The following is a 27,858-nucleotide window of genomic DNA, read 5'->3' as shown; positions in this document are numbered from 1 at the left end:
GATTTTTTGACACTTAGAAAAAAATCCCGATTTTGTGATACTTAGAAAAAAATTCAGAGTTTTTGACAAAAAAATTCCCGACTTTGACACTTAGAAAAAATCCTGACTTTTTGACAAAAAAATCCAGACTTTTTGACCAAAAAAATCCTGATTTTTTGACATTTAGAAAAAATCCTGATTTTTTGACATTTAGAAAAAATCCTGATTTTTTGACATTTAGAAAAAATCCAGACTTTTTGACACTTAGAAAAAATTCCTACTTTGACAAAAAAAGTTTCCGACTTTTTGACACAGGAAAATTCCCGACTTTTTGACACTTAGAAAAAATTCTGACTTTTTGACAAAAAAATTCAGACTTGTAGACACTTAGAACAATTCCTGACTTTATGATACTTAAAAAAAACAAACTACTTTTTGACACTTAGAAAAAATTCCGACTTCCTGACAAAAAAAGTCCAGATTTTTTTAATCTTAGAAAAAAATCCCGATTTTTTTACACAGAAATTTTCCAATGTTTTGAGACTTAGAAAAAATTCCGACTTTTGACAAAAACATGTTTCCGACTTTTTGACACTTAGAAAAAATTCCAAATTTTTTGACACTTGGAAAAAATCCTGACTTTTTGACAAAAAAGTCAGACTTTTTGACAAAAAATGTCAGACTTGTAGACACTTAGAACAATTCCTGACTTTATGATACTTAGAAAAAATACCTACTTTTTGACACTTAGAAAAAATTCTGACTTTCTGACAAAAAAAGTCCAGATTTTTTGAATCTTAGAAAAAAATCCCGATTTTTTTACACAGAATTTCCCGATGGTTTGAGACTTAGAAAAAATTCCGACTTTTGACAAAAAAATGTTTCCGACTTTTTGACACTTAGAAAAAATTCCAGACTTTTTGACACTTAGAAAAATTCCTGACTTTTTGACACAGCAATTCCCGAATTTTTCACACAGAAAAAAATTCAGACTTTTTAACACTTAGAAAAAATTCAGACTTTCTGACAAAAAATTTCCGACTTTTTGACACTGAGAAAAAATCCCGACTTTTTTACAAAAATATTATTCTGCCGTTGATAATACGTGTCCTTTAAAAGTGAATTTGAAACAACCGTGGAAAATTGTTGTATGTGTAAATGCAGAGAACGTTGTAAAATATTGGTTGGAAAAATGACCAAAAATCAAAGGTCAAATCAACATCGGAACCCAACATTGATTGAATGTTTTTTCAACGTTGTATTTGTGTTGTACAAACCCCAAAAGCAGTGAAGTTGTCACATTGTGTAAATGGTAAATAAAAAGAGAATACAATGATTTGCAAATCCTTTTCAACTTACATTCAATTGAATAGACTGCAAAGACAAGATATTTCATGTTCACACTGAGAAACTTAGTTATTTTTTGCAAATATTAGCTCATTTGGAATTTGATGCCTGCAACATGTTTAAAAAAAGCTGGCACATGTGGCAAAAAAGACTGAGAAAGTTGAGGAATGCTCATCAAAGACTTATTTGGAACATCCCACAGGTGAACAGGCAAATTGGGAACAGGTGGGTGCCATGATTGGGTATAAAAGCAGCTTCCATGAAATGCTCAGTCATTCACAAACAAGGACGGAGCGAGGGTCACCACTTTGTCAACAAATGCCTGAGCAAATTGTTTAAGAACAACATTTCTCAACCAGCTATTGCAAAGAATTTAGGGATTTCACCGTCTACGCTCCGTAATATCATCAAAAGGTTCAGAGAATCTGGAGAAATCACTGCACGTAAGCCATGATATTACGGACCTTGGATCCCTCAGGCGGTACTGCATCAAAAAGCGTGTGTAAAGGATATCATCACATGGGCTCAGAAACACTTCAGAAAACCACTGTCAGTAACTACAGTTGGTCGCTACATCTGTAAGTGCGAGTTAAAACTGTACTACGCAAAGCCAAAGCCATTAATCAACAACACCCAGAAACGCTTTGCTCGGCTCATCTAAGATGGACTGATGCAAAGTGGAAAAGTGTTCTGTGGTCTGACGAGTCCACATTTCAAATAGTTTTTGGAAATTGTGGATGTCATGTTCTCCGGACCAAATAGGAAAAGAACCATCCGGACTGTTCTAGGGTCAAAGTGTAAAAGTCAGCATCTGTGATTATATGAGGGTGTATTAGTGCCCAATACATGGGTAACTTTCACATATGTGAAGGCACCATTAATGCTGAAAGGTACATACAGGTTTTGGAGCAACATATGTTGCCATCCAAGCAACGTTATCATGGACGCCCCTGCTTATTACAGCAAGACAATGCCAAGCCACGTGTTACAACAGCGTGGCTTCATAGTAAAAGAGTGTGGGTACTAGACTGGCCTGCCTGTAGTCCAGACATTGATCATGTGTGGTGCAATATGAAAGCTAAAATATCAGAAGGGAGACTGTTGAACAATTTAAGCTGTACATCAAGCAAGAATGGGAAATAATTCCACTTCAAAAATGTGTCTCCTCCGTTCCCAAACCTTTACTGAGTGTTGTTAAAAGGAAAAGGAAAATGATTTTTCAAATTGACTGTGTGTCGCTTTTAAAAGTGCTCCCCCTCTGGTCAACATATGAAATAACAAATGTGTGTAAGAAATAGAAATGCGACCCCTTTGGCCAAAATTAATAAAAAATATAAAAATAAATATGTATATAGAGACATACTGTAATAACCAGTGTTGGGACTAACGCGTTACAAAGTAATGCGTTATTGTAACGCCGTTAGTTTCAGCGGTAACTAGTAATCTAACGCGTTATTTTTTATATTCAGTAACTCAGTTACCGTTACTACATGATGCGTTACTGCGTTATTTTACGTTACTTTTTATGTAGTATAAAGTGTGTTTTATCGGAGCGCTGCTGTGTCATCGTTCTGATTCTTCTTGTGTCACAAGCCGGAGAAGAAAGAGAGACATGCGCTCTGTGTGTGAGTTTGGGTGTGAGTGTGAGTGTGAGTGTGGGGAGGGAGGAGAGGAGGGGGGGGGGGGGGGGGGTTGGGGTCTGATCATGGCGGAGCCAGAAGTCGAGTTTGCTAACATGGAGATATTTTCACTACTTTTCTTTTGTCGAGCACAAACAAAAGAACATTTTAGTTAAATGTAAATTGTGCTTTGGATCAAAGATCCCATCTACTGCCCAAAACAGTAATTCAAATCTGCTGAAACAAGCTACATAAGCAACATGCTTCGACGAAGCTAGTAAAGAGAGATAGAGACTCCAATGACACTTCACCTCCACCACCACTTAAGGATTAACTCTGCCTCTGCTCATCATTCAGCACTCAAGGTACACACACTCTGTCAATCAATGTTCCTTCTAATTGTTGATGTGTGTGAGCAAACGCAAAAACTCCCTGAGCATTGAGTAGAGTCCATGTGAGCAACATCACACGTGCACACTGTGGCTACACCAGCAGCACACCTGTCCCAAACCTGACTAAATAACAAGTTCAATCTCCATCCATCCATCCATCTTCTACCGCTTGTCCCTTTCGGGGTCGCTGGAGCCTATCTCAGCTGCATTCGGGCGGAAGGCTGGGTACACCCTGGACAAGTCCCCACCCATCGCAGGGCCAACACAGATAGACAGACAACATTCTCTTATTATTAGAATCAAATGACAGCAGTCATTTCCATGAGGTTATTTTCTAATATAAGTGTTTAGGCCCACTTACAATGACAATAACAAAAAATATTGTTTTTCATGAACTGTGTACTTGTATTGTTTGTCTGGGTGGAGGTCCTGCTTTGGAAATAGTTTGTACCCCTTTCAGACATTGCATTTAGTTCCCATTAAAACATTCACAAGTTGCACAATGAGATGTAAGCAGGGGATTATGTGTACATTCCTGCAACTTCCTGTTTGTAAAAATATATTGTTATTAGTATGTATTTAATATATTAACAGCATTTAATTATTAATATTTATAAATTAAGATTCCTAATAAATGACACTAGAATAGGCACACATTTGATTGGGAATTCATAGAGTAACGACCTGGAATGACACTTTATGTGTGGTGTTAGAGTTGTCCGACTTCTTGTGTGGCTGTAAACGCATCACTGGCTAAGTGCCATATGTGCATGTGTTGGCGCAAGTGAGAAAGAGCGAGCGGCTGCTGTTGATATAACAGTGATGTGTTTATGGCCGACAATAAAGAGTTTTGCTCAGTAAAGTGATGAATGGAATTCATGTCCTCAAAGCGTCTCGACAGACGTATTATTATATTTGAACAATGATGACGAAAATGGTTTTCTCTGTCGTGTCCGTGTCGTGTCAAAAATTGTTATGCGCTTATTTTTTTATTTGATTTTGTGCGTGGCATAGATTTGTCGTGCGCAGAGGACGCTTGAGCAGTGCGCAATTGCACAGGCACGCTCCTTAGAGGGAACGTTGCTGTCAATTCTCTTATATACTCTTTCATTTTAGACTTCTAGAGTGTTTGATTATCACATCACTCTAAATATATAGACTACAAAGTTCACAAACATAAAGAGGGATCCTAGTGGGCCAGGCCAATCTTTCTTTATCTCTAAACTAAAACTGGGGAAATGTGTAGAGTGTTCTGGGCTTCAGACATGATTTTGTGTCAGAATTTCTTGAGGAAAAAATGCCTGGTTAGGCTTTATGTATGTAATGTGTGCCTTTCTTGCTTTACAGCTATGCTGTTATTATGCTGTTTGTTACTTATGTATGTTATGTTGCAGCTATTTAAAATAGTTTTGTCAATTTGTTCTGGCCAGAAACAAATTGGCCTTTGTAACATATCTTTGTCTTTGTGTGTTGTATGTCGACCACATTGCTTAACAGAGTTCAGTGATACAAATGTATGTCAAGTTAATCAACAGATTGTATTATTCTCCAGTGCAATAACAGTACTGAAATAAAGACTAAAAGGGCATTAATTGGAGCTTTAAAAAAAAAAGAAGAAAAAAAGAAGTAACTAAATAGTTACTTTTCACAGTAACGCATTACTTTTTGGCGTAAGTAACTGAGTTAGTAACTGAGTTACTTTTGAAATGAAGTAACTAGTACCGTATTTTCCGCACTATAAGGCGCACCTAAAAACCACAATTTTTCTCAAAAGCTGACAGTGCGCCTTATAACCCGGTGCGCTTTATTACGATTCATTTTCATAAAGTTTCGATCTCGCAACTTCGGTAAACAGCCGCCATCTTTTTTCCCGGTAGAACAGGAAGCGCTTCTTCTTCTACGCAAGCAACCGCCAAGGAAAGCACCCGCCCCCATAGAACAGGAAGCGCTTCTTCTTCTACCCGCCCCCGGAAGAAGAAGAAAAAACGCGCGGATATCACCGTACGTTTCATTTCCTGTTTACATCTGTAAAGACCACAAAATGGCTCCTACAAAGCGACAAGGATCCGGTTCATAAAAAGACGCAATCTCTCCATCCGCACACGGATTACTACCGTATTTCACAGCAACTGATATTCCTGTGAACCGCACTGTGGAACGGGAGCACGTACGGTGAATATTCGCACCACAGGGAATGAGAAGTCATCCTTCACTGTGGTTCTAGCTTGCCATGCTAACTTCCACCCATGGTGATATTCAAAAGGAAGACCTTGCCAAAAGAGACCTTTCCAGCCGGCGTCATCATAAAAGCTAACTCGAAGGGATGGATGGATGAAGAAAAGATGAGCGAGTGGTTAAGGGAAGTTTACGCGAAGAGGCCGGGTGGCTTTTTTCACACAGCTCCGAAGGCGAACACACCTTCACTAAGACGGGCAGACAGCGCCAGACGACATACGCCAACATTTGCCAGTGGATCGTAAATGCCTGGGCAGATATTTCGGTCACAACTGTGGTCCGAGCTTTCCGGAAGGCAGGATTCACAGAACTGCTGCACAACAACAGTGACACTGAATCCGATGACTTCGACGAGACGGAGCCGGCCATTTTTGGATCCCACGCTTGCGCAACTTTTCAATTCGGACACCGAAGACGAAGAATTCGAAGGATTTACGAATGAAGAATAACTTCAGAAGGTGAGCGCTATGTTTATTTTGTGTGTTGTGACATTAACGTTCGAGCAACATTATGTTGCTTTTGCTCTACACCATTTTGAATTTTACTATGTTTGTGATTGCACATTTGCGTACATTTTGGGACAGAGTTGTTAGAACGCTGGTTTTCAATATATTATTAAAGTTTGACTGAACTATCTGACTGTTTTTTTGACATTTACTTTAGCGCAGCGTTTTTTTGACATTCACTTTAGCGCAGCGTAGGCGCGGCTTATAGTCCGGGGCGGCTTATTGGTGGACAAAATTATGAAATATGTAATTCATAGAAGGTGCGGCTAATAATCCGGTGCGCCTTATAGTGCGGAAAATACGGTAACTATAACTAGTTACTGTTTTTCAGTAACTAACCCAACACTGGTAATAACGAAGTAAATAAGGAAGATTAAAAACCAATTACAAACGAAAAATTTCACACAAAAAAAAAACTAAAAGCTTATCTTTTTTATATTTGCATAGTATGTATATATTATTAATGTTGTAAATACACATCATTATATATCTAGAAAGGGTGGTCCTAAAGAGGGAAGCATTTTTCTCAGGTCTCTAGAACGTAAGAAATACAAGAAATGTGTGTGTGTGTGTGTGCGTGTGTGCGTGTGTGTGTGTGTGTGTGTGTGTGTGTGTGTGTGTGTGTGTGTGTGTGTGTGTGTGTGTGTGTGTGTGTGTACATTGTGTTCATCTACTTCCAACCAAACAATCCAAGGCCAAAGCGAGCAACTTCTAAGGTGGGAAAATGTTCAGACATCACCCAACGGAGGCCATGGTCACCTGACTCCATCATGTGAAGCCCCGCCCATCTCCAACCTTTTTTTTTTGTGTGTGAAACTATTTTTCTACAATTTGACTTGATTGACATGCGATGCTTTGGCCCTGGTCACCGTGTGATATTGTGTGGTGGGCGTCCATGTTGCATACAATGTGGAAGACACCTTCTCAGACTTACTTGAAAATGAAGTCTTGTCTCACCTGGTCTGAAGTGAGCCTCCACAAAGGCCAGGATGGAGTTGCTGGGCGCCAGGTTACGCACACGCACGCTCATGAAGTCCCTGCGCACCTCCGACTTCCTGAACAGGTCTTTGAGCTGCAGGAGGAGAAGACGTATTATTGCCTCATTCCTGTGAGAACCCTGCGTGGGACTGACGCATTGAGGGGGACTAGCAACAGGGTGCTCAAACCACCAGCAGGTGTGAGCACATAATACTGCATCACGCTTTAAGTCACACATTCTTTACCAAAAATACGCAATCAAGTCTTTGTTTGGGGCGTCTAAAAAGGGGAGGACACTCTTTTTTTGTGTGCACTTTTTAAAGTTTGTTTGTTCAGTTGTTGTTTTTTTTAAATCTAAGATACAACCAAAAGTCATTTCTTGTTGATTTTCTAAAAAGACCTCAAAGCATATGGAGAATATTTTTTTCATCAGAACATCAGAATTAGTTTTTATAATTCAGAAAAAAAAAAAAAAAGATAAATGGGTTATACTTGTATAGCGCTTTTCTACCTTAAGGTACTCAAAGCGCTTTGACACTATTTCCACATTCACCCATTCACACCCACATTCACACACTGATGGAGGGAGCTGCCATGCAAGGCCCTAACGCGACCCATCAGGAGCAAGGGTGAAGTGTCTTGCCCAAGGACACAACGGACATGACGAGGTTGGTAGAAGGTGGGGATCGAAGCAGGAACCCCCAGGTTGCTGGCACGGCCACTCTCCCAAACGTGCCACGGTTGGGAGAGTTGCCCAACCGTTTTGTTTTGTCAACTAACGGTAAAAAAAAATTCAGGGATACAAATCTTTTGTTAGACTTTTTTTATTTTTTTTTATTTTTATTTTTTTTAACTTTTTCTTATCCAAGATTTGACCAAAAGTATTTATTTTTATTTTTAAAGAAACAAAATATTTAGACATAAATGGGTTTTTTTTAGGAATATATGAGATTTTTCCTACAGTAGTACAGAGAAATACACATTTGTTATTTTCTCAGATAAATAATCCATAAATACAGACTTTGACAAAAAATGTCAATCTAAGATCCAACCAAAAGTCATTTTGTTGATTTTCTAAACAACAAAGCGTGTGAGAAACATGTTTTTCATCATAACATCATTAATGTTCTTCATAATACAGAAACAAATACATTATTTTTGTTTTATCAGATAACAGAGTAAAAAAAATCAATACATATAGTTTTAGTTGGATTTTTCTTTCTTACTTTTTTAATCCAGGATAAAACCAAAAGTAATTTTTTGTTGATTTTTTTTTAAAAAGAACTAAATATTTAGAAAAATGTTTTGTTTTTTTTATTGGTAATGTATGAGTTTGAGAATATGAGAATTTATGAGATTTTTCCTACATTAGTACAGAGAAATACACATTTGTTATTTTCTCAGGTAAATAATCCATAAATACAGACTTTTTTTGGAATTTTGAAAAAAAAAACAACATTTAAATTTAAGACAATACAAAAAATTATTTTTGTTCACGTTCTAAAAAACGTATCACGTGGAGATACATGTTTTTCATCATTAGTGTTTTTCATAATACAGAAAATAAAACATTTTTTGTTTTCTCAACTAACTAAAAAATACATATAGTTTTTTGTTGGATTTTTTTTCTTACTTTTTTAATCCAAAATTTGACCAAAAGTAATTTTTTGTTGATTTTTTTAAAATAATAATTCCCAAGTATTTAGACATAAGTGTTTTATTAGAAAATATATGAGATTTTTCCTACAGTAGTACAGAGAAATACACATGTGTTATTTTCTTAGATAAATAATCCATAAATACAGACTTTGACAAAAATGTTTAATCCAAGATCCAACCAAAAGTCATTTTGTTGTTTTTCTAAACAACAAAGCGTGTGAAAAACATGTTTTTCATCATAACATCATTAATGTTTTTCATAACACAGAGAAAAAAAACATAATTTATTGTTTTCTAGTGTAATGGTAAAAAATCCAGAGATTTCAGGTTTTTATTGGAATTTTTTATTTTTATTTTCTACTTTTTCTTTAATCCAACCAAAAAACATTTTTTGTTAATTTTCTAAAAAAAAAACAAAGCGATTGAGATACATGTTTTTCGTCAGAACATCATGAATGTTTTTATTATACAGAGAAAAACTGTTTTTGTTTTCTCTGCTAACAGGGTAAACAAATCCATAGATATAGTTTTTTGTTGAATGTTTTTTTCTTACTTTTTTAATCCAATATCCAACCAAGAGTCATTTTTTGTTGATTTAAAAAACAACCACTATATATTTACATGAATGTTTTTTTTTTAATTGGTAATATATGAGTTTATTTCCTACAGTGGGTACAGAGAAGTAAACATTTGTTATTTTCTCAGGTAAATAATCCATAAATACAGACTTTTGTTGGAATTTAGAAAATTTAATTTTTTTAAATCTAGGATACAACAAAAGTCATTTTTTTGTTCAATTTGTAAAAACAAAGAGTATGAGATACAAGTTTTTCATGGGAACATCATTAATGTTTTTTATAAACCGAACATTATTTTTTTTGTCTTCTAGGCTAAAAGGGAAAAAAAATCCGGACATTTCAGGTTTTTGTTGTATTTTTTTTTCTTACTTTTTTATTCCAAGATCCAAACAAAAGTCATGTTTTTTTTTTTTTTTTAATATTTAGACAAATGTGTATTTTTTATTGGGAATGTATGAGTTTTTTAAAACTGTGAAATACACATTTGTTATTTTCTTAGATAAATATTCCATAAACACAAGGCTTTTGTTGGGATTTGGAAAACAAATAAATAAATAAAATACATAAATAAATAAATACATCTAAGATAAAACAAAAAAATGCTTTTATTTATTTTCTAAACAACAAAGTGTTTGAGATACATGTTTTTCATCATAACATCATTAATGTTTTTCATAATACAGAGAAAATATGTTTTTTGTTTTCTCTGCTAACAGGGTGAACAAATCCAAAACTATAGTTTTTTGTTGGATGTTTTTTTCTTACTTTTTAAATCCAAGATCTGACCAAAAGTAATTTTTTGTTGATTTAAAAAAAAAAAAAAAAAAACTAAATATTTAGACTGATATTTTTTTTATTGGGAATTTAAGAGTTTTTTCTTACAGTAGTACAGAGAAGTAAACATGTGTTATTTTCTCAGATAAATAATCCATAAATACAGACTGTTGTTGGAATTTTGAAAAAAATCAAAAAAATCAAATAAATCTAAGATAAAACAAAAAATGTTTTTGTTAATTTTCTAAAAAACAAAGCATAAGAGATACATGTTTTTCATCATAACATCATTAATGTTTTTTATTATACAGAGAAAAAACTAGGTTTTTTTTCTTTTCTGGAATAACTGGGTAAAAAGATCGGGAGTTACAGGTTTTTTTAGGATTGTTTTACTTTTTACTTTTTTAATCTAAGATCCGAACAAAAGTCATTTTGGTTGTTTTTAAAAAAAAAAAGTAAATATTGAATCAAAATACTGAAGGTTCATTAGCTCTTCAAAAATGATGCAATTTGTTCTTACAGCCAGAGAAGAAAAAATTGCTCAACTAAATATTGAACAATATTCGTGAGAAATAAAGGAATGTTATTTTCTCACACAACACCACCACAAACTTTTGTTGGAATTAAAAAAAAAAGTATATCAAACAAGGCAGGCAGAGGAAATCATCGAAAAGTTTCCCGCACTGAAGCTTCCTAAAATAGTTGGTATCTTCAAGCATTGAATTGACCATATTTAATTGTATGTGTATTATTTCATTTATGATCATCAAGTATTTTGAGATGACACTTTTTATCCCTCCTTACAGCTTCTGTGGGAGATGAAGGAGCAATTCCTTGTAGAAGCTGATTGCTAATGGTCACAGAGTTGGATCGAATGGCAACGAAGATGGTTCAAAGAGCATCTATGTGTGACCTAAAGGACTGCTGCCAAATCAATGCCTGCCTGGATGATTCAGTAAGACGAGGCATCTAGGCCTATATGTGTATCTATAAGAGCCACAATCTGTATTTCTGAAAACTAAAAATATTACAGAATAATTTTATTTCCTCAGGACTCATTAGGGATGCAGCAATTCTACTGCTGCCTTCCATTTTCAGAGAGGACTCATCCTTTCTATACACTCTACTGGAGGTAAATACTGCATTTAAGGTCAAGATTTAGGAATTGGCATTATCCATATTATGGCAACATTGAGTCATTTTGCTGTTTTCACAGCAGGTTTTATTTACTGACATGTATCTGTTTTTATTGCATAGGAGCCAAGCGTGCCTACTCCAGCAATCATGCTCCATAACACACACGAGGGGAACCCTTTGCAGGCACAAAGGATAGTCCTATACCTGGATGGTATACAGGTTTTGACTGAGGACAGCAGCATGGACAAATCATATGCTATGAGTGCATTAATGTCACTCTATATTGTTTTTGCTGTCCAGTACCCAAAGGAACTGAGAAAAACTCTTATTTTCATTGAAAGATTTGTGTTGGGGATCAAGGACCACAGTGTTGTACCCATTTCAGTGAAGAGACTATACAACTGTGTCGGAAGTGGGGAGTAGTGAGTAGATGTGTTGCAGCATGGGATTTCATACTTTATGTTCTTGTTAATGGTCAAATTCCTGCTGCTGCCCTTTGTTTGTACATATTGATAAAAAAAATATCCCTTATTTAATACATATTTTGGACCAATACATTTTGTTTGATTTTGGCATAGTGACGTCTCTAGATTTCCATTATTGTTACAATACGTAACATTTTGAGTACTTGTTGCATAACACTGAAAAGTATTTCAACATTATTTAAATCAATGTGAAAACTTTGTGGGATTCCCTCACTTTCTCATGATTCTGTTCCACTGTCACAATTAGTACATACAGTATGTACACGGATTCTTTTCATTGGACCATGCATTATTTTATTGTTTGTAGATAGCTTACAATAAGGTGCAGTAAGTGCACCTTGGATTGATTGAACTAAAACTATTTTGTGTCTCTTTCTGCCATGTCACCATTGCTGGAGATTTATTTACACAAATTCACCTACTGAGGACAGCATGATGTGTCTGGCCTGTCATGTTGCTGATTCCACTGGACCTATGCTGACTTTTGACCTGTTCTCCCCTGGGACCTACACAGCCTTTCCTGTTTTGTTGGACTATCTTTAAATAAATATTTTTCTCATTAAAATGTTTTGAATGTTTGTTCAATGTCAACATGATAAATGACCACAACATACTATGAACTAAACTGATCTGTAGAATACAATATGGTTCTTTATAGAACCCTCAGAAGACAAGACGGTTATCGGTGAAAACCTTTGAAAAGGGATGTTTTTAGAACCCCCTGTGTCAGGTCTAGATGAAACCCTTGAAACATGAAATAGTTCTTAGTGGAACTCCCTGTGTGGGTTCGAGATGAAACCCTTGAAACATGAAAGGGTTCTTATTGGAACTCCCTGCATGGGTTCTAGATGAAACCCTTGACAAACAAAATGGTTCTTAGTGGAACTCCCTGTGTGGGTTCTAGATGAAACCCTTGAAACATGAAAGGGTTCTTAGTGGAACTCCCTGCATGGGTTCTAGATGAAACCCTTGACAAACGAAAAGGTTCTTAGTGGAACTCCCTGTGTGGGTTCTAGATGAAACCCTTGAAATACGAAAGGGTTCTTAGTGGAACTCCCTGCGTGGGTTCTAGATGAAACCCCTGAAATACAAAAGGGTTCTTAGTGGAACTCCCTGTGTGGGTTCTAGATGAAACCCTTGAAACATCAAAGGGTTCTTAGTGGAACTCCCTGCGTGGGTTCTTTGTAGAACCTCTCATGGGGGGTTCTGGGTGGAACCTTACACACACAGTTCTAGGTATAACCCTTCATGTTGGGTTCTAGGTAGAACCCTCCAAAAGGGTTCCAGGTGGAACCTTTATAAAAAGGTTCTACCTGGAGCCAAAAAGGGTTCTCCTATGAGGACGAGCCGAAGAACCTTATATGGTTCTACTTAGCACTTTTATTTCTAAGAGTGTAGTGCCATCTTGTGAAGGGATACATATCTATCTGGAGGTTGCCTACAGCCACAGTGTTATTTCACTGGGCAAATGTTGACGTTAGTAGAGCAGACAATGATGGGAGACCGTGTGTGTGTGATGGCTAGCGGCAGCAGCAGAGACACACACACACACACACGCTAAGAGTGTTAACAAGCGCACTCACAAAGACACACGCCTTTCAACTGTGGGATGTGATGATGTCCCACTGGACACACACACACACACACACACACACACACACACACACACACACACACACACACACACACACACACACACGGCCTTATTTCATGAGAGGAGTGAAGATTTGTTGAGTGACAGAGGTGTGTGTAGTGTTGTGATGACAAAGGACTTCTTGAAGTCTCCGTGGAGCTGATAGAAAAAACACCAGCAGCTATTTTGACCTTTTTTCCCCCATAACTAATCAAATAAGTTATTGTTACTCTGGGTTTAGTAAGAACTTTGACTTATTTTAAATTATTTTTTTTTTTTACAATTTCATCTTTGCACCAAAAGGTAGGGTGTTGACTTTTTTAAGGTAAAAAAAAACGTTTCTGTCACACGGCAACACTTCACTGCTTCTTGCAAACATCACACATCCCTATATATATATATATATATATATATATATATATATATATATATATATATATATATATATATATATATATATCCATCCATCCATCCATCTTCTTCCGCTTATCCGAGGTCGGGTCGCGGGGGCAGCAGCCTAAGCAGGGAAGCCCAGACTTCCCTCTCCCCAGCCACTTCGTCCAGCTCCTCCCGGTGGATCCCGAGGCGTTCCCAGGCCAGCCGGGAGACATAGTCTTCCCAACGTGTCCTGGGTCTTCCCCGTGGCCTCCTACCGGTCGGACGTGCCCGAAACACCTCCCGAGGGAGGCGTTCGGGTGGCATCCTGACCAGATGCCCGAACCACCTCATCTGGCTCCTCTCGATATGGAGGAGCAGCGGCTTTACTTTGAGCTCCCCCCGGATGGCAGAGCTTCTCACCCTATCTCTAAGGGAGAGCCCCGCCACCCGGCGGAGGAAACTCATTTCGGCCGCTTGTACCCGTGATCTTGTCCTTTCGGTCATGACCCAAAGCTCATGACCATAGGTGAGGATGGGAACGTAGATCGACCGGTAAATCGAGAGCTTTGCCTTCTGGCTCAGCTCCTTCTTCACCACAACGGATCGATACAGCGTCCGCATTACTGAAGATGCCGCACCGATCCGCCTGTCGATCTCACGATCCACTCTTCCCTCACTCGTGAACAAGACTCCGAGGTACTTGAACTCCTCCACTTGGGGCATATATATATATATATATATATATATATATATATATATATGCATATATATATATATATATATATATATATATATATGCATATATATATGCATATATATATATATATATATATATATATATATATATATATATATATACATACACATATACATATATATATGCATATATATATGCATATAAATGTGTATATGTATATATATATATATATATATATATATATATATATATATATATATATATATATATATATATATATATATATATATATATATATATATATATATATATATATATATATATATATATATGTATATACAGGTATGTATATACATATATACACACACATATATACACATATGTATATACACATATGTATATACACTCACCTCATTTTTTGTACCTAACTTGCTAATAGTTTTCAGCTTGCATTTAGTGCTTGTAAGCCAGCTAATAGCGGCGCTATACTGTAGTATTTGAATATCTTAGTATTGCACAAAGACTAGTTTCATTTCAAATGAGTGCTGTCAAAGGATGATTAAAAAAAAAGGTTATTTACACTTTTCAATTGTGATTAATCAAGATTAATCGCACTTGCTTGCATAATTTAAATTTACTTTAACAAATACCCCAATGTTTGGACAAAAATGCAATTTATTCGTCAGAATGCCATAAAATAACATGTTTTAAAAGTTTTACTTAAATGTCACATGTCATTTTTTTGTTCATAATAAGTTTTAGCTAGCGACTAGCGCGCTAGCTATAGTTTCCAGCTTACATTTAGTGCTTGTAAGCTAGCTAATAGCAACACTAAATAAATAAACACTAAATGAGTTTGTGTTTGAAAGATGGGTAAAGGTTTAAAATGACGGTTTAGCGCTTTGAGTTAGCGTTTTCAGTTTGCGTTTCAAACTAGGGGTTAAAGTTAAAAGTTAAAGTTAAAGTACCAATGATTGTCACACACACACTAGGTGTGGCGAGATTATTAGGGTTTCATCTTCTTAAGAACTTAGTAAAAACCATAAAAAGGTCAATTAATCCAGGACTTACGGCGCTCTCGATGCTGCGAGCCGTCTCTCCGAAGAGCTCGGACTTGGGGTCCTCCATCTCGGGGGTGTAGAACATCTCCTGGCCCTCCACCTGGTCCAGGTGCAGGAAGCCGCTGAACTTCACCGTGGCTACCGGGACAAAGAAGGACAAGGAAAGCCTCTTAAAAAAAACCTGTTTTCTTGCGCCTCGGACTGGCTTCCCGCCTAACAATCCTCGGTCTTTGGTCTAGCCGTGCCCCGCGTGGGTTAGTGATGGGTGGTGGCAGACAGGAAGTGGTTAGAAAATGGGTGGAGGTGAGGAAGAGTGCTAGAGGTGGAATGTGGACAATGTGACCAAGTTTTTACCAGACGGAGAGTGGTCCCAGAGTCTGGCAGAGGCATGGAGGACTGAGCACAAAGACAACTTGTTACTGACACACAACACACCTTTTTCATGTTCACAATGAGTGCATTACATATAAATACAAATTCACCTATTTGTTTTTCCTGACACGTGAAACGTGACAAATTTGGGGATCGCACCGTCCACTTTAGCCACCAGATGGCAGCAGAGTGTTGACTCTGTTCAAATGTGTTCTGTGGCAATTCCAACTTTGACCAAGTGGTGCTTTCCATCATTTTCAGCAGACCGCATTGCACAATGATTAACCCACCCGCCCCCTCTTCCTCTCACGCGAGACTTTCCCAGGAATGGGGCCACATTAATTAATCCCTTCTCTTCTGTATACTTGATTTGTTAAAGAAGAAACCACATTTCAATTGTGCAGGTCAGTTTTTATTTGGCCTGTCAATCTTTGGCCACCAAACGATTCAATACCATTCAGATTCCCGGCATAACGATTCTATTCAGAATCGATTCTAGATTCAAACTGATTCTTGCGATGCATTAGCTGGATTGTTCAAAACAGGTTACAAGTTTAAAAAGTTCCTTGTGGTTGCACACGTGGCCTCATGGGGTCTTTTTAAAAATGGATTATTTAAACAACCTAGCAAAAATATTATATTTTTAAAAATCTATTTTTAAAACCTAAAGAGTTGCAATTAAAATGTGAAAAGATTTTTTGTGTAACCCTATTTTTTATAATCGCTTTATGTCTGATCAACTTTGTCATAGTCATACTACAGTTTTTATTAAGGATGTGAATCTTTGGGTACCAAATGATTCGATTATTTTCCGATTCCTGGGATGACGATTTGATCAATTTTGCAATGAATGCATAACAATTATAATACAACTTTTTCAAAACAGTTTGCAGGTTAAAAACGATTCTTGTGGTTGCATGGAGATGACCTGAAAACATATTTAAAAAAATGTATTCTCATATAAAAAAAATATTATTTTAAATGTATTTTTTTTAATATATGACTAAATTATGAATCGCGATGAATAAGAATCGCAATTAAATGTGAATCGACTTTTTGTGCACGCTAGTTTTTATAATCCTTCTATGTCTGATCAACTTTGTCATAGTCATACTACAGTTTTTAGGGTTAGGGTTCTTTTCCGATTCCTGAGGTGACGATTCGACTCATTTTGCAAATAATTATTTGGATTAGTAATTATAATAAAACTTTTTGAAAACAGGTTACAAGTTAAAAACGCTCCTTGTGGTTGCACACATGTGGCCTCAAAGGGTCTTTTTAAAATCGATTCTTATAAAAAAAAAATATATATATATTTTTTTAAATCGATTTTTATAAAAAGTTAATACAAATATTATGTTTTTAAAAATCGTTTTTTTTTAAATAAAAAATAATTGCAATTAAGATGTGAATCCATTTTTTGTGCACTCTAATTTTTAGAATCGCTTTATGTCTGATCAACTTTGTCATAGTCATACTACAGTTTTTATAAAGGCTGAGAATCTTTGGGCACCGAACGATTCAATTATTTTCCGATTCCGGGGGTGACGATTCGATTCATTTTGCGATGTATTATTTGGATTAGTAATTATAATAAAACTGGTTACAAGTTAAAAAAAAGTTCCTTGTGGTTGCACACATGTGGCCTCAAGGGTCTTTTTAAAACCGATTCTTATCAAAAAAAATAATACAAATATGTTTTTAAAAATCCATCCATCCATTTCCTACCGCTTATTCTCTTCGGGGGCGCGGGGGGCGCTGGAGCCTATCTCAGCTACAATCGTGCGGAAGGCGGGGTACACCCTAGACAAGTCGCCACCTCATCGCAGGGCCAACGCAGATAGACAGACAACATTCACACTCACAGTCACACACTAGGGCCAATTTAATGTTGCCAATCAACCTATCCCCAGGTGCATGTCTTTGGAGGTGGGAGGAAGCCGGAGTACCCGGAGGGAACCCACGCAGTCACGGGGAGAACATGCAAACTCCACACAGAAAGATCAGCTGCCTGTTTTTAAAAATCGATTTTTTTCATATAAAAGAGTTGCAATTAAGATGTGAATAGATTTTTTTGTGCACCCTAGTTTTTATAATCACTTTATGTCTGATCAACTTTGTCATAGTTATACTACAGCTTTTATTAAGGATGTGAATCTTTGGGCACCAAACGATTTGATTCTTTCCCGATTCCTGGGGTGACGATTCGATTCATTTTGCGATGTATTATTTGGATTAGTAGTTATAACACAACTTTTTCAAAACCGGTTGCAGGTTAAAAAAGCTTATTGTGTTTGCATGGAGATGGCCTGAAAACATATTTAAAATTTTTTATTCTCATATAAATTTTTTTATTTAAAAAATCAAATCTATTTGAAAAAATATGACTAAATTAAGAATCGCGATGAATAAGAATCACAATTAAGATGTGAATCGATTCTTTGTGCACCCTAGTTTTTATAATCACTTTATGTCTGATCAACTTTGTCATAGTCATACTAAAGTTTTTATTCAGGATGTGAATCTTTGGCCAACAAACGATTCGATTCTTTTCCGTTTCCTGGGGTGACGATTCGATTCATTTTGCGATGTATTATTTGGATTAGTAGTTATAATACAACTTTTTCCAAAACAGGTTACACGTTAAAAAAGTTCCTTGTGTTTGCACACATGTGGCCTCAAAGGGTCTTTTTAAAATCGATTCTTGTATAAAATCAGTAAAAATATGTTTTTAAAAATAAATTTTTAAAAACTAAAGAATCACAATTAAGATGTGAATTGACTGTTTGTGCACCCTAGTTTTTATAATCACTTTATGTCTGATCACCTTTGTCATAGTCATACTAGAGTCTTTATTAAGGCTGAGAATCTTTGGGTACCTAACGATTCGATTCTTTTCCGATTCCTGGGGTGACAATTCGATTCATTTTGCAATGTATGATTTGGTATGATAGTTATAATACAACTTTTTCAAAACAGGTTGCAGGTTAAAAAAGCCTCTTGTGGTTGCATGGAGATGGCCTGAAAACATATTAAAAAGAAATGTATTCTCATATAATATATATAAAAGTTATAGATACATGTACTTGACGCTATCTTACGAGCATGCTAACTTTTATCATGTTAACATTTTGGACATTTTTCGAGGTACAAAACTAAAAGTCATCGATAACATTACTTGGTGCTATTTTGCCAACATGCTAACTTTTATCATGTCAACATTTTGGACATTTTTCGAGGTACAAAACTAAAAGTTATCGATTACATTACTTGGCGCTATTTTGCCATCAAGCTAACTTTTATCATGTCAACATTTTAGACAATTTTCAAGGTACAAAACTAAAAGTTATAGATACATGTACTTGACGCTATCTTATGAGCATGCTAACTTTTATCATGTTAACATTTTGGACATTTTTCGAGGTACAAAACTAAAAGTTATCGATAACATTATTTGGCGCTATTTTGCCAACATGCTAACTTTTATCATGTCAACATTTTGGACAATTTTCAAGGTACAAAACTAAAAGTTATAGATACATGTACTTGCCGCTATCTTACCAGCATGATAACTTTTATCATGTCAACATTTTGGACATTTTTCGAGGTACAAAACTAAAAGTTATCGATTACATTACTTGGCGCTATTTTGCCATCAAGCTAACTTTTATCATGTCAACATTTTAGACAATTTTCAAGGTACAAAACTAAAAGTTATAGATACATGTACTTGACGCTATCTTATGAGCATGCTAACTTTTATCATGTTAACATTTTGGACATTTTTCGAGGTACAAAACTAAAAGTTATCGATAACATTATTTGGCGCTATTTTGCCAACATGCTAACTTTTATCATGTCAACATTTTGGACAATTTTCAAGGTACAAAACTAAAAGTTATAGATACATGTACTTGCCGCTATCTTACCAGCATGATAACTTTTATCATGTAAACATTTTGGACATTTTTCGAGGTACAAAACTAAATGTTATCGATAACATTACTTGGCGCTATTTTGCCAAAATGCTAACTTTTATCATGTCAACATTTTGGACAATTTTCGAGGTAAAAAACTAAAAGCCATAGACAACGTTACTTGGCACCTAATATGCTAACTGTTAGCATGTCAGCATACACACTGTTGGGATGTTGGCATATTTGTAGGTATAAGTCATGGAATAAGTTACCTGGACCAGTCTCGCGAGCTGTTAGCATCTGAGCATAACATTTGAAAAGCTTCAATAGTGATATATTTCCAGAATGAACTTCTTAATAATTATGACGGCGAATAAAAGATTGAATTATTTTCGCTGAAGTGTATTTTGAATAACCTTGTGTTGGCATCTAAAGTCCAGTTGAAAGGTTTCACACGATTTGAGTACACCTTCTAGTGTCTGTGTGCTAGCTCGCTCCTGTCGTGTACACTCAGCACTCTTTTTGGAATCGTTCACAATCCTTATGTAAGACAAGAACACACATTTCATGCATTCGAAATCATAAAACACGGCAAGTAGGAGGAGGCTAACAAAGAAGTTAATGCTAGTACTCGATTGCGCCCATAAAGCCCGCTAAAAAAAACATCCAAAACTCGCTAACAACGCTCCATTTACATGTGGTGACCTGAATAGTAACAAATATTAGTGATATTGTTATGATAAGCGCTAACACAGAATAACTACTTTTAGAGAGAAAATTAGCTTATGCTGCTATATTGACATATTGAGCTGCGCATGGCCTCTGAGTTGGTGAAAGTTAATTCTAGATGACAAATCACCTGGATAATAGAAGGTTGTTGACATAAACCCACAAGTTGGTACACTTTAACATCCAACTTAGACCCGGAGATGGCGAGAAAGACACAAAAAGACACAAACCATGATTATCCATCCATCCATCCATCCATCTTCTTCCGCTTATCCGAGGTCGGGTCGCGGGGGCAGCAGCTTAAGCAGGGAAGCCCAGACTTCCCTCTCCCCAGCCACTTCGTCCAGCTCCTCCCGGGGGATCCCGAGGCGTTCCCAGGCCAGCCGGGCGAGATAGTCTTCCCAGCGTGTCCTGGGTCTTCCCCGTGGCCTCCTACCGGTCGGACGTGCCCGAAACACCTTCCTAGGGAGGCGTTCGGGTGGCATCCTGACCAGATGCCCGAACCACCTCATCTGGCTCCTCTCGATGTGGAGGAGCAGCGGCTTTACTTTGAGCTCCCCCCGAATGACAGAGCTTCTCACCCTATCTCTAAGGGAGAGCCCCGCCACTCGGCGGAGGAAACTCATTTCGGCCGCTTGTACCCGTGATCTTGTCCTTTCGGTCATGACCCAAAGCTCATGACCATAGGTGAGGATGGGAACGTAGATCGACCGGTAAATCGAGAGCTTTGCCTTCCGGCTCAGCTCCTTCTTCACCACAACGGATCGATACAGCGTCCGCATTACTGAAGACGCCGCACCGATCCGCCTGTCGATCTCACGATCCACTCTTCCCCCACTCGTGAACAAGACTCCGAGGTACTTGAACTCCTCCACTTGGGGCAAGATCTCCTCCCCAACCCGGAGATGGCACTCCACCCTTTTCCGGGAGAGAACCATGGACTCGGACTTGGAGGTGCTGATTCCCATCCCAGTCGCTTCACACTCGGCTACGAACCGATCCAGTGAGAGCTGAAGATCTTGGCCGGAGGAAGCCATGAGGACCACATCATCTGCAGATAGCAGAGACCTAATCCTGCAGCCACCAAACCAGATCCCCTCAACACCCTGACTGCGCCTAGAAATTCTGTCCATAAAGGTTATGAACAGAATCGGTGACAAAGGGAAGCCTTGGCGGAGTCCAACCCTCACTGGAAACGTGTCCGACTTACTGCCGGCAATGCGGACCAAGCTCTGACACTGATTATACAGGGAGCGAACTGCCACAATAAGACAGTCCGTTACCCCATACTCTCTGAGCACTCCCCACAGGACTTCCCGGGGTACACGGTCGAATGCCTTCTCCAAGTCCACAAAGCACATGTAGACTGGTTGGGCAAACTCCCATGCACCCTCAAGGACCCTGCCGAGAGTATAGAGCTGGTCCACAGTTCCACGACCAGGACGAAAACCACACTGTTCCTCCTGAATCCGAGGTTCGACTATCCGGCGTAGGCTCCTCTCCAGTACACCTGAATAGACCTTACCGGGAAGGCTGAGGAGTGTGATCCCACGATAGTTGGAACACACCCTCTGGTTCCCCTTCTTAAAGAGAGGAACCACCACCCCGGTCTGCCAATCCAGAGGTACCGCCCCCGATGTCCACGCGATGTTGCAGAGTCTTGTCAACCAAGACAGCCCCACAACATCCAGAGCCCTAAGGAACTCCGGGCGGATCTCATCCACCCCCGGGGCCTTGCCACCGAGGAGCTTTTTAACTACCTCGGCAACCTCAGCCCCAGAAATAGGAGAGCCCACCACAGATTCCCCAGGCCCTGCTTCCTCATAGGAAGACGTGCTGGTAGGATTGAGGAGGTCTTCGAAGTATTCCCTCCACCGATCCACAACATCCGCAGTCGAGGTCAGCAGAGCACCATCCCCACCATACACGGTGTTGACACTGCACTGCTCCCCTTCCTGAGGCGGCGGATGGTGGTCCAGAATTGCTTCGAAGCCGTCCGGAAGTCTTTTTCCATGGCCTCCCCGAACTCCTCCCATGTCCGAGTTTTTGCCTCCGCGACCGCTGAAGCCGCACACCGCTTGGCCTGTCGGTACCTGTCTGCTGCCTCAGGAGTCCCATGAGCCAAAAGAACCCGATAGGTCTCCTTCTTCAGCCTGACGGCATCCCTCACCGCCGGCGTCCACCAACGGGTTCTAGGATTACCGCCACGACAGGCACCAACTACCTTGCGGCCACAGCTCCAATCGGCCGCCTCGACAACAGAGGTACGGAACATCGTCCACTTGGACTCAATGTCCAGCACCTCCCTCATGCTAAACCATGATTATTTGCGATTAAATAATGAAATCTTTGGTTTTTTTTCAAATTTTCGGAAAAATATTTTAATCTTTTGACAGCTTTAATATATAATACATATTTTAAAGTTTTAAATGACTAAAACTGACTTGTTTTTGTTATTGGCAACTTTTTATCTTCACAATTTCTGATTTAATACAAATTAATTGTGAACAAAACGCGATTATTCACGATTAAATATGTTAATCTTTTCTCAAATGTAAATATTTGTCTTTTTTTTAAACATTTGTTTATTTACATTTTTATGAAAAATATTTTAATCTTTCGACAGCTATAATATTTTATACATATTTTAAGGTTTTAAATGACTAAAACTATGATTTTTTTTTTATTATTGGCAACTTTTTATATTCACTATCTGTGATTAAATACAAGTTAATTGTGAAAAAAACACAATTATTCACGATTTAATATTTTAATATTTTTTCAAATGTTTTTTTTTTTTTTTTAAACATTTCTTTCTTTAAATGTTTTGGATAAATTTTAATCTTTTGACAGCTTTAATATTTCTTACATAGTTAAAGTTTTAAATGACTAAAATTATGACTTTTTTTGTTATTGGCAACTTTTTATCTTCACTATCTCTGATTAAATACAAGTTAATTGTGAACAAAACACAATTATTTGCAGCTGAGATAGGCTCCAGCACCCCCCGTGACCTCAAAAGGGACAAGCGGTAGCACATGGATGGATATTTGCAATTGAATATTTAAAAACAAATTTTTTCAATGTAAATATTTTTCTTTTTTTAAACATTTGTTTATTTACAGTTTTTTGAAACATATTTTAATCTTTTGACAGCTTTAATATTTTATACATATTTTAAGGTTTTAAATTACTAAAACTATGATTTTTTTTTGTTATTGGCAAACTTTTTATATTCACTATCTCCGATTAAATACAAATTAATTGTGAACAAAATGCAATTATTCGCGATTTATTATTTTAACCTTTTTCCAAATGTTTTTTTTTTTTTTTTAAACATTTATTTGTTTTAATTTTTTAAACATTTTAATCTTTTGACAGCTTTAATATTTCATACATATTTTAAAGTTTTAAATGACTAAAACTATTACTTTTTTTGTTATTGGCAACTTTTTATCTTCACAATCTCTGATTAAATACAAGTTAATTGTGAACAAAACACGATTATTCGTGATTAAATATTTAAAAAATATATTTTTCTATGTAAATATTTTTGTTTTTTCAAACATTGGTTTATTTAAAGTTTTTTGAAAAATATTTTAATCTTAATAAGAGTTTTGATATTGTATACATATTTTAAGGCTTTTAATGACTAAAACTATGACTTTTTTTGTTATTGGCAAACTTTTTATCCACAAAGTACAACTGCGCACACACGCACGCACGCACGCACGCACGCACGCACACACACTGTTTTGTGACGGGATAATTATTTCCAGTCGTGACAAATGTCGGCCATATTCTGTCCCAGCGTGAAGATTTGTTGACTTCCTATCCATCTGCTCGTATTTTGAGGGAGGAGATGATTGAGGACAAGCAGCTGCTGGTCTGTTTGTTTACCGCAGATGGCGGAACATTAGTGGACTCCAAATACAAACATTCCCCCGGAAAAAAAAAAGTGTTGGGTTCATTAATCATATCGTTTGGAAATATCAGCAAAAGTGCTGCTGTGGTTGAATGTGAACGTCGTCAATGGCGTTTCTACTCGTATGGATTCTTCATTCATCACTCTAAGCAACGTTATAAGTTTTACAATATAACTAAAACAATTCTTACTTACTAAAGTGTCCCATGTGTGACGTCTGTAGGAGTGTTTTCATGCATATTTGTACATGCTATCGTAATGTTGTCAAGCTCGCGTCATTAGCATTAGCTATTATGCTAACACGTTTACGAGTTATTCATAACTTTCAGTTTCACTTTCACAAATTCCTCAGTAAATTCACCAACACGTCACCGTGGAGTTATTGAGTCTGTTTAGCTGATTGGAGAGCTAGCTTGCGCAGCTAGTGGGTCCACGACTATGACTTCTGTTTTGTTTGTTTTTTCCGTTTTACTGCCGTGTTACAGACACCGTTTGGAAACAATTAAGGTATGTAAATAAACATTTACAGAATATATCTGTGTAAATAACTCATTTCACAACGTATATATAATATATATCTGCGGCTTATAGTCCGGTGCGGCTAATACATGGAGATGTTCTTATCTCTAGAATTTAGTGGGTGCGGCTTATAGTCGGGTGCAGCTAATATATGGAAACATATTTTTATCTCTGGGCTTTAGTGGGTGCGGCTTATAGTCGGGTGCGGCTAATATATGGAAAAATATTTTTATCTCTAGAATTTAGTGGGTGTGGCTTATAGTCAAGTGCGACTAATATATGGACAAATATTTTTATCTCTAGAATTTAGTGGGTGTGGCTTATAGTCAGGTGCGGCTAATATATGGACAAATATTTGTATCTGTAGAATTTAGTGGGTGCGGCTTATAGTCGGGTGCGGCGAATATATGGAAACATTTTCTTATCTCTGGGCTTTAGTGGGTGCGGCCTATAGTCCGGTGCACTCTGCAGTCTAGAAAAAACAGTATTAGCATTTGAAGATATTGAACTTACATGGACAGTTGGATCCTTCTGATGAATTAGACGCGGTCTCGCCGTCAGGACAGCAACCAAAGTCCGAGGTGTCACATGACGGGGCGTGGTCAGCGGCGGGTATGGAACTGCTTGATGTTGTGGCACCTGAAGGGAAGAGAATCACAACACCATAAAAAACATTGTGCTAAATAATATAATAATAATCATCATCTCTTAGGGGGCATTTGCAGCACACCACTGGGCTTCTAAACACTGCTAGAAAGAAACATAAACAAGTGGACTAAAAGAGACATAAACAAGAGAAAAATAAACAAGTGGACTAAAAGAGTAAACAGGTGAAAAGTAACAAAAACAAGTTGCAAAGTTTGTTTTTAAACTATCATTGCTCAAAAATAATAATGAATCAAAATCAATGTTGTTTTGAATGATTAAAGCTCCAAATACTTCACATCAAATGTTTTTTGAGGTAAATATTGTGTATTTTGTGTTTTTGAAAAAACAAAAAACAAAAAAAAAACAGTTATCTTTGACAAAAAAGGCATAAAACTGACCAAAAAACATAAAAAAAAAAAAATACAATGTAGAATCGAGGGATTGATATGAAGTTGATCGAGAGATTTAAGTGTTGAAAAAAAAGATTATTTTTAACACTTTTATGAGTGGGACCCTTTTGGATCCCCAAATATTTTGGTGAGATGTTTCTTTTCTTAAACTGTCAACAAATAATAATGAATCAAAATCAATGTTGTTATGAATTATTGACACATTTAAGGTTCTAATTACTTCACATGAAATATTCAATTTTAAAATAGTTTTTGGGGAAAATATTCCATATTTTGTGTTTTTGGTATAAAAAACTAACTTTTCTGTTAAAAAAGGTTATAAAACATAAAATCAACATTAACAACTTTATAATGACAGATATACCTGAAGTTGATTTACAGATTTAAGTGTAGGATAAAATAAATAAATAATAATAATAATAATAATAATATTTAACTTTAAAAAAAATATATTTTATGACTGAGACCCTTTTGGTCAAACTTAAGGGTGCCCTTGATGCATGCTCACTGTTAGCACACTAACATTAGCATATTATCTTTTTTTTTAGCTATTTTTGAAGGTATACAACTCAGAGTCAGATATTTTGGTATGCGACGCATGCCTACTGTTAGCATACTAACATTAGCATACTAGCTTTTTTTTGCAATTTTTGAAGGTAAACAGCTCAGTCAGATATTTTGGTACGTGACACATGCTCATTGTTAGCATACTAACATTGGCATATTAGCTTTTTTGCTATTTTTGAAGGTATACAACTCAGGGTCAGATATTTTGGTACTTGATGCATGCTCACTGTTAGCATACTAACAATAGCATATAGACGGTAAAGGCTCCACCTCCATCTTTTCTAATGACATGTCTCCACACAGTTCAGAGAGATGACAAATAATGATGGAGGCAAACAGCTACGTAGTTAAGACGCTAGCACTCATGGACGGCAGTCACAGTGAAAAGGAGGCTGGGGGCTTACTGGGCATCTGTTGGCTCTGCAGAATTATGGGCTGGAGAGGAGAGCGACTCCATGATTTATAAACTGTACTTATGAAAATGTGCTCCTGTAATGGAAGCAATGAACGAGTTGGCTCAAACTTGACTGACCTTCCCTTCATTCGATTCTTTTTCTACTCTTTCTCTTTCTTGTGTTGACATTTGTAATATTTGTTGACATTTATTGACACGACAACTTTTTATGCTTTTATTTTGTCACCTTTACACACATTTGACGTATTTTATAGAGATGTCCGATAATATCGGCCTACCGATATTATCGGCCGATAAATACCGTATTTTCCGCACTATAAGGCGCACCTAAAAACCACAAATTTTCTCAAAAGCTAACAGTGCGCCTTATAACCCGGTGCGCTTTATTACGATTAATTTTCATAAAGTTTCGATCTCGCAACTTCGGTAAACAGCCGCCATCTTTTTTCCCGGTAGAACAGGAAGCGCTTCTTCTTCTACGCAAGCAACCGCCAAGGAAAGCACCCGCCCCCATAGAACAGGAAGCGCTTCACCCGCCCCCGGAAGAAGAAGAAAAAACGCGCGGATATCACCGTACGTTTCATTTCCTGTTTACATCTGTAAAGACCACAAAATGGCTCCTACTACGCGACAAGGATCCGGATCATAAAAAGACGCAATCTCTCCATCCGCACACGGATTACTACCGTATTTCACAGCAACTGATATTCCTGTGAACTGCACTGTGGAACGGGAGCACGTACGGTGAATATTCGCACCACAGGGAATGAGGAGTCATCCTTCACTGTGGTTCTAGCTTGCCATGCTAACTTCCACCCATCCAAAAGAGACCTTTCCAGCCGGCGTCATCATAAAAGCTAACTCGAAGGGATGGATGGATGAAGAAAAGATGAGCGAG

The 27,858-nt window shown here is 37.2% G+C and overlaps 1 protein-coding gene across 7 annotated transcripts in view; it reads right to left on the bottom strand.

The window, feature by feature from the left end:
* The window catches only part of agrn (agrin), a 601,652-nt gene that overhangs the window by 73,479 nt on the left and 500,315 nt on the right, over positions 1 to 27,858 (bottom strand). For all 7 annotated transcript variants that reach the window (XM_072915893.1, XM_072915897.1, XM_072915895.1 and 4 more), the window contains 3 exons: positions 25,434 to 25,559; positions 15,469 to 15,596; positions 7,036 to 7,150 (listed from right to left, as the gene is read on the bottom strand). In XM_072915893.1, the coding sequence (XP_072771994.1) occupies positions 7,036 to 7,150; positions 15,469 to 15,596; positions 25,434 to 25,559 (369 nt within the window). The remainder of the gene's footprint in view (positions 1 to 7,035; positions 7,151 to 15,468; positions 15,597 to 25,433; positions 25,560 to 27,858) is intronic.

Source organism: Nerophis lumbriciformis, linkage group LG23 (genome assembly GCF_033978685.3).
Source record: "Nerophis lumbriciformis linkage group LG23, RoL_Nlum_v2.1, whole genome shotgun sequence".
NCBI lineage: Eukaryota > Metazoa > Chordata > Actinopteri > Syngnathiformes > Syngnathidae > Nerophis > Nerophis lumbriciformis.
Note: the sequence above shows the minus strand (reverse complement) of the source record. Positions and strands in the feature narration are given on the sequence as shown.